Source organism: Uloborus diversus, chromosome 7 (assembly GCF_026930045.1).
Source record: "Uloborus diversus isolate 005 chromosome 7, Udiv.v.3.1, whole genome shotgun sequence".
Lineage (NCBI taxonomy): Eukaryota > Metazoa > Arthropoda > Arachnida > Araneae > Uloboridae > Uloborus > Uloborus diversus.
Window position 1 is genome coordinate 73,958,779 of NC_072737.1, and position 14,120 is coordinate 73,972,898.

The following is a 14,120-nucleotide window of genomic DNA, read 5'->3' on the forward strand; positions in this document are numbered from 1 at the left end:
ATTTAATAGTTTAATGTACAACAAAATTTCATGATCTACCGTAAAGCTTATGATCTTTAGAGCGATGAAACAAACATTATTTTTATATTCATAGAGGCGCTAGTAGTGCCACTCATTCACCTAGGGCTGTAATTTACGAACTATCCACTATAATATTAAAATCTGTTCGCGTCCGTTTGTCTGTCTGAAGATCGATCTTTTCGAGAGCCGCTGCGAATCGGGAGTCAAACGAGATACCGATCAATTCGAAATTTTCCAAAGAAAACAATAGGGCCAATCTCGTAATTGTGAGACTTTAATTAGCGGAGATATTAAAAATTAAAACTTTAATTAACATAACGTTATTCAGGAATTTTTATTTCTTTCCTGTTGCCATTTTGCATATGGGTGAGCAAGTAAAATTCTAATAATTGTTTTAAGAGATTTTTTTGGCTGCCGTCCAAATTTTAAAACAACGTTTCCATCTGGAATTTCATTTTAAATTAGTTTAAAATTCGTTGCTCTATTCAGACATAGCCATTATTTTATCGTCTGTCTTTTTTTATTTTTTTTATTTTTTACATTCAACGTTCTTAAATCTTTTCAGCATATGAAAGTTGTTTCTTTAGCTATGTTTATTGATTGTAGTGTAAGTTTATCATTCACTGGCCTCATATTTTGGTACATTTAGGATGTGCGACTATGTTTATTTTGTTGGACTTTTTCCCGTCACATGGGTGAGTTTTCGAATTGTAATAACTCTTTTTTTCTTTCCTGTTTCTGTTTATGAAATACAATTTGTATCGTTAAAAGAACATGTTAAATTAAGATTGTTTGGATTTCTTTAAGTGAAACAGAGTTGAACAAAAAAGATTGTTTTTAAGGATTTTAACTAAAGCTAAATTGGAATCTGATGCCTTGGTATTGAATTAATGCTTATTGGTATTTATTTACTCTTAGTGCTTTAGTTTCACGTAATCAACCAAAAAGTGTGTGTCATTTTATGTAAAACACTGATTGTAAGTGTACATAAATATTTCAGATATAGTCTATCAGATGTAATTCATTTTAACGTGAGCACAGATTATAGTTGATAATGCATATATTTTCATCTTTTGTGCTAATTGAAAATACTTATAACTTGTATCATTAATAACTATGATTAACGTTAAAGATATTTTTGCCAAAAGTATGCTCTACTGGTATTTATTTACTCCTTAGCGCTTTAGAAACAGATGTCAGAGAAATCCAAAAAATCAATTGGACGTCTCTTTCATTTTTTAAGTATCCCGTGCAACGCCGGGCACGCAGCTAGTTAAGCATGTTAATTTTCGAAACATAATCAGCAAAGCAAAATGTCATGAGCATTTTATCTTCGTATTGAACATTTACCAAGGCAGGTATAGTCAATTTATGAAATAAAAACGTATACTTTAATTGTATTTAAGTGCAATTGGCAAAATGGCTCTATAGCGTGTCAATTACTACTTATAAATGCTATCGTTCTTATAGAGATGATTGGCAGTTCCTTGAGACATAAATTCTGTACCTCAGAGCCAGAAGGACTCAAATCCAAAAAGTGTGATTTTTTGTTTATTAGTGCATTGTATGTAGAAGCCTATTCCGCATCGAGTCATGTTGAACGTACAGTTGAACTTTCTTAATACGATCATGTTTAATACGAAATCACGGCTAAAACGAACATTTTGTTCGTTAAGTTTGGTTTTCTATCTAATTACATACAAAATTTCACGTATAATACGTACATTAAATTGAAAGTCTCGGCTGAGACGAACAAAATTTTCTGACTTCTTTACTTAAAATGTTCGGGGTTTAAAAAAATATTCATCATTTTTTTGGGTATTAGAAGTCCCATTGGGTATTGAAAAGAAAATAATAAACATTTTGCATAGAAAATTTAGCCAGTACAATTGTTTTACTATGGACATTTCAATTTACTCGGAGATAACATTGTTCAACTTCCATTGTGGATTACAACCTATTCCGCCATTGTCGACTATCATCTTTTTTCCATATTTTCCAAAAACATTCATTTATAAGAAATAGATTACTTTTTTTCTAAATATATACTAATAGTTAGGTTACAATGTGTGTATTGGTAGTATTATTTTTATATATATATAGGTAAGCATTCCTTCGTTTTTTCACAGTATCGCTCGTTCACGGTTGTTACGAATAACGGTTAATACGAAAAAAAATCGTGAACTTTTGACATTTCGTATTAACCGAGTTCAACTGTAGTTCTTCTTTTTAAAAAAATCTTATTAATTTTTTACCAGGTTTAAAAGAGCGCGCGTCCCATCCTTTGCGTGAGTCAGAAAAAAAAATCCTCTCTGCTGTAAAATTATCATAATGTGACTTACGTCCTTTTGGCTCTGAGGTACAGAATTTAGGAAAAGTTTTAATAAATTATTTTATACTGTAAAGGTTTAATTATATTTCAATAATGTGCTTAGAAATATTCTGATGGGCATTTACTATCCATTAATTCAGAGGTTCTCAACCTGTGGGACGTGACCCCTAGGGGCGCATTAAGAATTTAAAGGGGAGCTTGAGGGTAATTTAGATAAAATAAAATGTAAAACCAACGATGATTTATTCAACTCTTTGGTCACATGACAATATTGAATAACAGTGTCAGCCCTCTGTTTAATGTTGTGAAAGTGACAAATGGGGTATGTCAACCTCACCTAGATCCAAAACTACCTCAAAAAAATTGCATTTATCTCTTTGCTTCCTGGATTTCATATGTTCTAGCAATAATATGTTGTACAGCTTGTATTAACCACTTACTGGGGTACGTGACCACATATGGTAAGGGGGAGCGTGCGATCTCTTGTCAGTGTTCAAAGGGGGAAGGCACAGAGCCTGAGAACCCCTTCATTAATCCATTCATTATTCTATTATCGTTTCGCAATGAACAAGCTCGAAAAGCTCATTACGATGTTAAATATATCGTTATGCTCAAAGTACTAGTTTTGAAATACCGAAGTATACTAATTTTTGGTGAGAAATTAGTATAATGGTACAAATACGTATAAAATAGAGAAGGTAAGGTTTTGTCACCTGAAACACACCATTGTCTGGAAACACGAATGCAATTGGACAAGGAAAGGAGGTTTATTTGCTAGAGCTAAAATTCGTTTCTCCACCATGGCACATTCTACGTCATCATCTTGAATAATGATATCCTTTTTAAGAATCTTTATGGCGTACAGCTCATCGGTTCCTTTTCTTTCAGCTAGCATGACCTACAAAATGTGTTTATCAAAAGATTTTACTCATCATATTTGTCATTGTACACATTGCATGCATCTCAAAAATTTATATAACAAGCATCAAATGCTGCACTCTTAATTCAAAAGAGCGAAAAAATAACTCTTAAAAAGAGTGAAATCTATTGCGGGTGCATTCATTCTTTCTGAGTGCTAGCTTTATCGAAAAAAGACGCTTTACGAAAAAACCAAAACTAAAACTTTTCTTTATTCGCGTGAAATTCGGAAACACTCCTTTGATGAGCGAAATATAAAAACATTCTTTAAAAGAAGGACTCAAAAACATTTTCATTGGTTCGATTCTGTCACGTGATTTTGTTTAGGGAGAAGCTTCTATACCTCCACGTTAGGCCTACCCTACCCAACGTTGGTCGCGAGTACCAAGTCGCTATCTAAATGTCTTCATTTAATGAATTTAAACAATATTTGTTGCCGAATGAGGTTTCTGAAGGAAGTGCACAAAAACTGCATGGTAAGTGCGAAGAATTTTCTTTTTTTATTAAAACTTGTAACTGTTAATATTTCTTGAACTGCTCGTATGTCATTACAAATCATCAACGTGCAATGTTACGGCGAACTTTTTGTAACTTTTTCTTCCAAATGAATGAAACTTTCATCAACAATTTTGTTTCGGTCATCGAATCAAAAATAGGACATTTGAAACAGTCGTTACCATCTTTGGTGTGTGTGTGTGTACTGTATATATATTTTAGGCAGGTGTTACAGACCCGACCATGCGCAAATCTATAGGTCGGATACCGAATCCGCTCCCGATGGTCGGAGCTCCAACCACTGCGTATATTTTAAATTAATCAAATATTGTTTGTGTGTATAATAAACTTTAAAGAGTATCATAAACTTTGTACAATACACTCATTCATATGTGTAACATCCAATTCATTAATTAAGTAAGTGTCCTGACGGGGAGGGGGTGGAAAATTCTCTACATACCCTTGCTTGGAGGGGGGGGGCATCCATTCTTACTAATATTTTCCAAGCCGATATTTTAAATTAGAAATCCGCGGTCAATTGGTTTGGCAAATATTATATTTCATTTGCTTCAGGAAGGTAAAAGTATGTATTATAGGATGAGCTGTTTTGTGTTTCAAAGAATGAAACGTGTAAAATATAATAAAAGAATCGCTCTGTGTTTTGCATGTCTTGTTTTAAATTAGTATCGCATCATATACAAAAATTATTTGTCGAAAAAATATTCGGTCTAGATTCCTTAAAGTAAACATTTCTTTACTCAAAAAGGTTTTAAAAAATAATAATGATAGTTAATTTAAGAACGATCCCAGTGACGTAATATTTGTTATTTTATTATTGTGAAGAAAAAAAAGAATCTTACGTAAGATGGGGGGGGGGAATCTTACATACCCTTACATAGGGGGAAGGGAAGGTCAAAAATATTGCCAAAACTGTCCTTACGTAATTAATGAATGGCCCCGAAGAAATAAAATTGAATTCAAACGTATCTTGTCATAATTTATGAGTGACTTTTTAAATTAATTCGAACTGAGGTAACTTTTAAAACATTATTAATGTTAAAAGGCATACCGAGAATATCAATATAGAGTTTCAAAATTTTAAATCTATTTATTTGGAACTGTGTGGGTTTGTTTAATTTTATTTCAATCTTTAAATTCGGAACTGTACGTAATATTGCACGTGGGTGATTTGTAACGATATACGAGTAGTTCAAGAAATATTACCAGTTAAAGTTTTAATAAATTAGAAAAGTCTTCGTACTTACCATACATTTTTTGTGCAACCTCTTCGGAAACACTAAAAACAGTTTTTTTTTCACTTTTTTAACCTTTTTTTTTTTTTTTTTCAAATGAAATAACAATTTTTAAAACAGTTTTAAATTCAAATACACAGCATAAGCACATGAAAACACATTTAAAAAACAATTTCACCAAATGAGAGTGAAATGAATTTATCTATTTTATTCTAAAAAAGAGTGAAATAGCAGCTTTCCAAAACGGAAAGCAACCACTCATTTAGGATTTTAATTTAATCTTAAAAAGAGTGAAAAACACTTATCAAAAGGGAGTGAAATTAGCTTATCCAAAAGGAGTGAAAATAAGCGCTCCGCAAAAGGAATGAAATTCACTCCTATAAGGAAAGTGCGTTTTCGACACTGGAAAGGAGTGAAAATTTACTCAGTCTGAGTTAAAATCGCTGGAATTTTTTAAGAGTGCGAAAGTTTGTATACGACACTTAAATACTTTTAAAACTTCTGTAATGTGCATTAAATACATCAAAATACTTGCAAATGAATTTTATATTGTGTCCACCCTAGCTCATGAGGCAATCTTCATAAGAAATGGAACTAAAGAAAACAAAATTCTGTCAGACGATTAATTAAATGAAATAAACTGCATAAACAATCATTCATTCGAAACTTCCTTTTTTTATTAAGTTGACACATCATTATTCCTAGACTATTTTTTATCTCAAGATTAATTATTACGGCAGGCTTACATTTTTCAAAAGTTGTTGTTTGTCACGCAAAATGCAGATTAGAGGATGATATCGAACTATAATTTTAAGTTTATCACAAAATTTCCAATATGAGCTGTATTTCAGAAATACAACTATGAATCGAAGGAACATAAACGTATTTCTTTCGTTACAGCATTTCCATGAACTGAAATAGAGTAGTTCAATATTAATTACTGAGCAGGTACAGTAAAAACATTGCATTATATTTTTTGATAAATTATCCGGGTGATATTGGCCAATAAGTTCAAATTTGCAGATTGCTATATATTGCTGTTGTGACACATTCGATTGAGTTGACATGGCACATAGTACGTCATCATCTTAAAGAATGATACAGTGCGACGCAAAAGTTTAGACAATGATCAAATTCACACAGATTTCGAAATCTATTTATTCAGTTTTCCTAAGACTACTTTAGTCTAAGGTGCTATGCATACTATATAATATTTATAGCAATGAAAAGTTGACTTGTGCATTTTAGAAGTTTTTACATTGTAACAAAAAATTAACATTGTCTCAAAAGTTTAGACACAAACGAAATATAAATTAAATAAAACAGTTTTAAAACCTGCTTGTGCATCCATTCTTCTTTATTAGTTCATAAATACGAGTTTCCATCGAAGAAACTAAATCTTGCATGGTTTCGGGCTCAATTTCGTACCATACTTCCTCAATAGATCTCTTAAGTTCCGATACAGAAGTGTATTGTCAACCATTGCTGTAAACCAATTGAGAACTTTTATTTTATTTGAATTTAACCAAGATTTTGTGTTTCCTGCAGTGTGAATCGAAGCATTGTTTTGCTGAAATTCCCATTGAGGGCCCCCTATAAGCTCAGCAAATGGTAGGAGAGTATCCTCTAGTGTCTTAGTGTAATGCTGTGATGTTTGGCGACCACTGGTAAAGGTCAATGACACTTGTCCATTGTAGCAAAACGCTGCCCAAACCATCACAGAGCCACTATCTTGTCGGCGACTAAAAAAACATCTGGATTCCTTCCTTAAGTTATGCCAGTACGATGTCCAGCCATCTGGACTATCCAGATTCCACTTTTTTTCGTCGCTAAATATTACTGATATCTATTTCGATCCATATAACATATGATTTCGAGCCCCAACATTCGTTGTGATTTATGATATGGCTTTAGAGCTGGTTTCTTCTTCATTTTGCAGTGAACCATTGTCCCTGTTTCCAAAATTCGTCTACGAATCGTATCCTTTGATACCGAAAGCCCCAAGGAGCTTTGAACTTCACGAACAGTCATTTGTTGGGTACTTGCTAGTCTTTGGATCTGACGGTTATCCCGTTTATTCGTCACACGCGGTCTCCCAGATCTGCGTTTTGCTTTATAATTGCAGTGACTTGATAAAACTCGATGAATAGATTTTATTGATCTATTAATAATAGCCGAAATTTCAGGAACAAGCTTACCTTCAGCTTTCAACTGCTCGACTACCAAGTGTTATCGTTGGCAGACCTTAAGTACAAGAGGTCTGTGATGTCATCTCTTTTAAATTTGCTAATATGAAAAAAAATTCACAGAAACTCGTAATAGTGTCTAAACTTTTGCAACAAGCAAATTTCTATTTTTATCCAAAACAGTATTGTTAAAGCATATCAAACAATTGTATTTTGGTTATAGTATTTCAAAAGAGTTTTAAAATATGTTTGCAGACTTTTGTATTTCTACTATCGTAATTCTAAATTCTACAGCTGAAGAACGTCATTGTCTAAACTTTTGCATCGCAGTGTATCCTTTTGTCAGACCACCTCTTAACTATCTTGCTTTGCACCTCATAAGAAATAAGTCGAAAGTGCAATGAATTGCTTGAGGCAAATGCGAAAGGCATTGAGTATTACGGGAGCGTTACATTGTAATAGCCGACAAGCTCCTTACTCAGAGCGTACTGTTCGGAGCATGAAGTTTCGGAGTCAATAGAAAAAAGCTCCAGGGCCGTCTTTACGAAATTTCTTGTAAGACAATACAGTATTTACTCCTCACTAAGTTTTATTACCATTTGCGACGGTACTCCTTATAAAATATACCTTATTTTCAGTAAAACCTGTAAAGTTGACCACCTTTATAAGTTGACCACGGGTCTATGTTGACCGCTTCTGCCTACTGAATTAGTTCTTTATCATACATATCAACCTCTATAAGTTGACCATCTGTCTAAGTAGACCGCTTTTCGCAAGCACAGAATTAGTTCTATATCATACATATCAACCTCTATACGTTGACCACCCATCTAAGTTGACCTCTAATGTACTGCACCGCAAGTGGTCAACTTCACAGGTTTCACTGAACCTTAAATCTGCCTTATGGAGTCTGTTAGAAATGAAAAAAAGCATAATGGTGGAGCTTACCTTACCGAAACTGCCTTTTCCCAGGACCATGATGAAGTTAAAGTCGGAAGCCCTGATCACATCTTGCTTGCCCATGTTGTGTGGAATGTCAGTGATTGCAGAAATTTTCTCAGATTTCTTGGAAGACATCGATATCCGCGTCTGTAAAAAGGGCACACTAAGTTGATAAATTCAATATTAACTAAACAGTTTCACTAAAAAATATATCCACTGAAAAACTGAATTTTTGTAACATAAATTAAGTTGGGAACTTAAGCTGTAGTAATTAATTTTTATATAAAAAAAGAAAAAACAATCGATTCACACTTTTAACGAAATGCACTAATTATTAATTAGACTAGCAATACACACACTGGTCTAGCGGACCAACGTTGATCCGCGAACATGTTTAGTAATGAAAGGTTCTTACGTATTTGTGTTAAAAATATCCATAACAAAAGAAGTAAATAAGTAAGTAATAAACAATAGCTAAATTAAATTAATTAAATACACCCTCACAAGTACTGACCACGCCCAATGTTGCTTGACTTCAGTGAATGGACGAGAATCTGTATTTTCAACATGATATAGCCGTTAACAGTTAATTAAATAACAGAAATAACAGAAATAAACCCAAACTTGTTTCTATGCGGTAGATGGGGACCACATAAAAAAATCGCATTAAAAAAAATTGTTCAAAACTTACGAGTAGCTATAAAAAGTTGTTTTTGCAACACAGATTTTTTTTTTTTATGCAGTGGATAGAGACCATATAAAAAAATTCTCACGTTGAAAATAACCCAAAATGTTATCTTTAAACGAAATCAAAATAAATCAAGTGATGATAATTTTGCCAACTCCCGAAAAAATTCCCGAATAAGGAAATTTTTAGGAGATCACAGTGGCCTCCCATCGGAATGCCCCTGTCGTCACTTGAAGATACTACCTCGCACTCGTTTTATAAATAATTTCCTCTCGTTTTATAAATAATTTTCATATACCGCACAAAAATAATTCGTAAAACAAAAATCGCACAAAAAAAGACCTACAAAAACAGGCTTGAGTGTATAGAATCTTTTTTTTTTTTTTTTGCGATTAGTTTTCTTAATTTCTTGAATTGTTGTTATAGATTCACTTATTTCTGTCTATCGATTACTTAACTTTTCATTTAAATTTAATTTTACTGAATAGTAATGAAAATCTTAAAATTTTGCACATTTATTAATACTTATTGCAGCCATTTTTCTCTTATTAAAAAAAAAAGAAAGAAAATCTATTCAAGGTCAACGGTTTTTTGCCGATCTGTGGGTCAAAAAAATTTGGGAAACGCTTGATTAGGCTACACTGTGAAAACGAATCAGAAACGTTCCTTAAAAATAATGGACAGCTGATGTGCCCAATTTCTGCCAGTAACATATCTTGAAAAAGCCGGGAATGTTTTCCGCTAAAATTCAGTAACCTTCCCGAAATTATCCTGGAAGCCTCCTAAAAAATTTGGAAATATTCCCGTTTAAAGCCAGTCGTGTCTCTGGAACTTTAGAGTAAACTTAGTAAGTATAACATAACAGCTTGGCATCTTCCTGATTTACCAAGAAAGTTCCAAAATCAGTAATGAAAACATGGCTAAAGCTACGACAGAATTGCAAGAAAGTATCAAGAATTTTATTCTCCTGTAATTCTTGCAAAGCTTCGCAGTCTGTGGACTTATTCGCTCCCTTGGAAAGCTTAATCAGTCCTGACGGGCCATAATTGAGCTGAAGCCGATACACCTTATAAATACGCTCAGTCAACTTTTAAACTGGGAGCTAAAACTATTTCTCACAACAGTGAGAAGTTTGCATTCGTGCAACTTGTAGCAATTCAGGAAACTTTTTAACAAAGAAACTTGATTTTTTTAGGAAGTAGATAAAACCCATTGAAATCCCGGAACGTTACACGGAAATAATCAGTAACGTTTTAGAATTTTTTTTACATTGTAGTGTTTTCATACAGTCTGCATTTTCACTTGTCTGTTATATTTTCCCGGGAAAGACTTTTTAACCACTTCTAATCACCTCACTTCCAATTATTCAATGTATCAAATGTTTTCATACACAGGTAACAAATTAAATACTATTAGTGCAAGATCAAAATCATATCACACGAATTTCACTTACTTTTAACACATGTTTCAAAAATAATCACGATATTTACTTACGAAACAAATTCCACTTTATCTCAATTCTTGAATCAAGAGAAAAATCATAGTTGTTGGTACATCAAATAAACCTCCCCCTAACTTTTTTGAAAGTGATTCAAAATTAAATTTTAAGTATTACCTTCCCCTTAAGTTTTATTTTCCCACTAATGACAAGTTTGATTATATTCTCTTCTAAAGGCTTCGACGATATTGAAAGAAGTATATTTCAGGGATTCTTCTAAATTCATCAAATACTTTGAGCAGTAAACAAGAAGGTTATAAGTCGCAATTCGTACATGATCTTAAAATAGCGAAAACTAAGGATTTCTCACTACCAAGTCGATGTCAAATTTATTTCCAAACAAATACATTTTCCTCACCAACCTCTCCCTCTCCCTCCAATTGGTTTGACTCTCTCAATAACTAACAACATAAAACGGAAGAAGACTAGAAGACTTATTGAAATGTAATTATGTTGGCTTATTGATGGGTATTTTCCGAGTTATCAGTACGGTAATTAGTGTATTCTTAAATTGGGCAAACTACGCCTAATTTTCCACTCATTCGGTGCTCGACAGTTTCATTCCGAAAACCGTCGACCAGAAGATAGTTGACCAATCAAATTGTTTAATTTTCGGCAAGGCACGAAGATTTGAAAACTGAATTGGTTAAAAGTTTGACACGTGGTCGGTTTTCGAATCTCGGCTGCCTTTTTGGCTGGACAAGTGTAAACTTACCTTAAGAGGTAAGTTGAATATTTTTCATACTAAGATGTCACTAAGAAAATTTCCAACCTGATGTTAAAATGTCAATGATTTGCTAGTTACCTTCATTTGCGTCTTGAGCTCGGAGATGTCCTTATCTTCAGAGGGTACGGGAACATTGTAGTATTCTCCTTCTTCGGCAGTGAGCAACTTGAACCACCCCTCTGCGGGACTTTTCATGATTTCGGAGATTCCAAAAGACAGAGATCCCATGAAGTCGTTCCTAGACGTTCTGTCCCAGTCCCAGACTTCAACCAAGAGCCGGCGGTCCTTGTCTTCTGGCTTCAAATCACTAAAAGTGTAAATGATTTTTGTTGAGCATATTAATGGAGGAAGTATTTGGAATTAATCAACAAAAAGTTAAAAATTCTCATCATTGATTTTCTGAGAAATCTGTCTGGAAGTGCAAACAAATACCGAACTACTCGTTACAGCATTCAGATATTGCCAGATACTGATCATCGCTGTTTGGAATCTTCAGTTTGAAATAGCAATAAATTTTCAGCCAGGAAAAGTCACAACAAAGCTAAAGGCAAAATACTTCATATAGAGGCCGAGTATACCTTCACACTGCCTTGATTGTCTAACTGCTGTTTCTGAAAGTCGTAACAAGCTGTAAGGCATTCGATTACCATTCTGTCTCACTTCGAATTATGGGAGGAAACTTGTAGCTTTTACTCGTCCAGAAGTACTTATCGGTATAATATAAACGCTTTGCAAAATATTTTTTATAATTAGCTAAATCCTGTAGTATCGTTGCTGTCTTACTGGTTAACTGTTCAACTGAATAGGGTGTTAAGCAGTTAAAAAAAATAAGACATTAAATTAAATCAATGAATATGGAACCACAATCTGTTTGTGGAAGGATATAACCAGCTTTTATTAACCTGAACTTGAATTAGGTGAAAGTGCCGAGTGGCACAAAAAGAGTGCAACGATAACGCAAAACATATAAACTTTGTTCAATGTAACTCCATTTAACAATTCTAAGATTAAGTGTAGATAATGTTATTACTTATTTAAATATTTCTGAATTTATTAATAACTTAACCAAATTTTTTAAGAAAAAAATTTATTTACGGCATTGTTTAACAGTTTTAAGTAAAAAATTGCACATACTCTACGCTGCAAAAAAACACAATGTATTAACCACTAAAAATTATCTAGGAAACAGATTCCATAACGTTTTCTAGTAACTAATACAGCTTCTTCTAAAGTAACGTTAAAATATAAAAAAGAAGCTGAATCGCGTTGCTAGAAAATTTCACAGGATCACAAATTTCCTAGAAATTTTCTAGCAGTGTTGCAGATTTTTTTTTTTTTTTTTTTTTTTTTTTTTTTGCAGTGCACTGCAAAGCTTATGGGTCTCAAGGGATTAAACTAATGATAATATTTTTCTCTTGCCGTTAGAAACACTTTAAGTATAGTATAACCCCAATTTAACGATTGTGAAGGGACTGGAAAGAGTTATCATTTAAATTAAGGATATCGTTGAATCGAGGAGCACTATCATTCAATGAAGTCAAATCCGGACATCATTAAATTGTAATCATTAAATTGGGGAAATCGTTAGGTCGGGTATCGTTAAATCGAAGTTATACTGTACTTAAACTGCACAAAAACTTAAATAAGTAGTACATCTTCTACTTTAAAATACTGCCCTTAATGATTATTTTAGTGTTGAAGTACTTTGTAACCTGTTTATCCCAGTTATTTATGACTAAAAATCTGAACATTAGAAACAAATAACATAAAATAACACTTACAACGACAAAGTTTCACCCCATGTAGGATTGAGATTCGCCTTGATTGTCTTTGTTTTTCGCTTCATAGATTCTCCAGTGTCAGGAACCAACTTGATTTTTACATACGGATCCGAAAGGCCATTCGGATCCATAGGAATGAGATTACGAGCTTGTCGTACTGTAATGACAGACAAAATGGTATCAACAATTAAAACTAGTGCATCTTCTACTTAAAATTATACATTTATTTTTTTAAAAAAATATTGCAAGTAAAATAAAATTTGACTCTTCCAAGAATGACAAAAAAAAAAAAAAAACATGCTCAAAAATCAATGCCATTAAATTTTCCGTTCAAATAAAGCCACTTTCATGGACATCTAAAGTATTTTCCTGTGTTTTATTTCCACATATCTGGCTCTAAAAAAACAGATTTTAGTTCGTAACCCAAACATACCTTCACAGACAAGTTTGTTGTTGAAAGCAGAAACTTTCAGTTCTATGCGTCCACGTCTTTCCGTATGATCACATCCGCACAGATTAGGAACACTGTCTTGGCATTTCTTATGAACGTTCATATCACAGGCTGAAAAGATGAAAAAAAAAAAACATTTTTTGACGGTTTTTCTTTTCTAAATATATTATTTGTTTACATGCAATGTACCTACTGCCCGGTGATACCAATAAAAGACTGCAGTTTCATCCTTGTTATGGACTCTTCTGCTGGAATAAGGAATAACCGAACTGGAGGCTGATGTAATCTTATTAGCCGCGTTCACATGAGACTTTTGGGGCTCAGAAATCCCCGCTCCATCTCCGAAAAAAAAAAATTTCTGAAATTCACCGTTCACATGTGAAAAGGGATTATACCCGAGAAAGCGGTTTTAACAAGCATTCTCAGCAGCTGGACCAGGGAGGTAGAAGGGAGGAGATAAATCTTTCCTATTTAGAAGTGGCAACGATTGTTCACTTTTTTAGAGGGCGCTGTCGGCGAACTGCTCCCGTCAATCGCAGCAGATCAATGTAAATGATGCTAAGTTTCTCATTTTTTAGAGGCAGCTATTAAAGCAAAAAAAGAAAAATGCTACTGGAAATTGGTTGTAATGGGCTAATATAGTGGACGATGTACGGCTTTCGTCCACAGGAAGTTTGCACAATATTTTGATGGAAAAATTAATTTTATTTTTCATCACCAACTTGCCGAATTCGCCTGCTAATAATATTGCGCTGTGCGATGCTCTTTTTTTTTTACGAGTTGGAATGTTTCTATTCCTGTAAATAATTGAAGAAATGAGAATATAGT

At 33.4% G+C, this 14,120-nt stretch overlaps 1 protein-coding gene across 1 annotated transcript in view; it reads right to left on the reverse strand.

Moving 5' to 3' along the window:
- Positions 1 to 13,403, reverse strand: part of LOC129226580 (protein kinase C, brain isozyme-like) — a 32,292-nt gene extending 18,889 nt beyond the window's left edge. Inside the window, exons 1-5 of the mRNA XM_054861200.1 lie at positions 13,275 to 13,403; positions 12,842 to 12,998; positions 11,139 to 11,367; positions 8,154 to 8,270; positions 3,078 to 3,251 (exon numbers count right to left, since the gene is read on the reverse strand). Coding sequence (XP_054717175.1) covers positions 3,078 to 3,251; positions 8,154 to 8,270; positions 11,139 to 11,367; positions 12,842 to 12,998; positions 13,275 to 13,395 — 798 coding nt within the window. The 5' untranslated portion in view covers positions 13,396 to 13,403. The remainder of the gene's footprint in view (positions 1 to 3,077; positions 3,252 to 8,153; positions 8,271 to 11,138; positions 11,368 to 12,841; positions 12,999 to 13,274) is intronic.
- Positions 13,404 to 14,120: the final 717 nt, after the last annotated feature.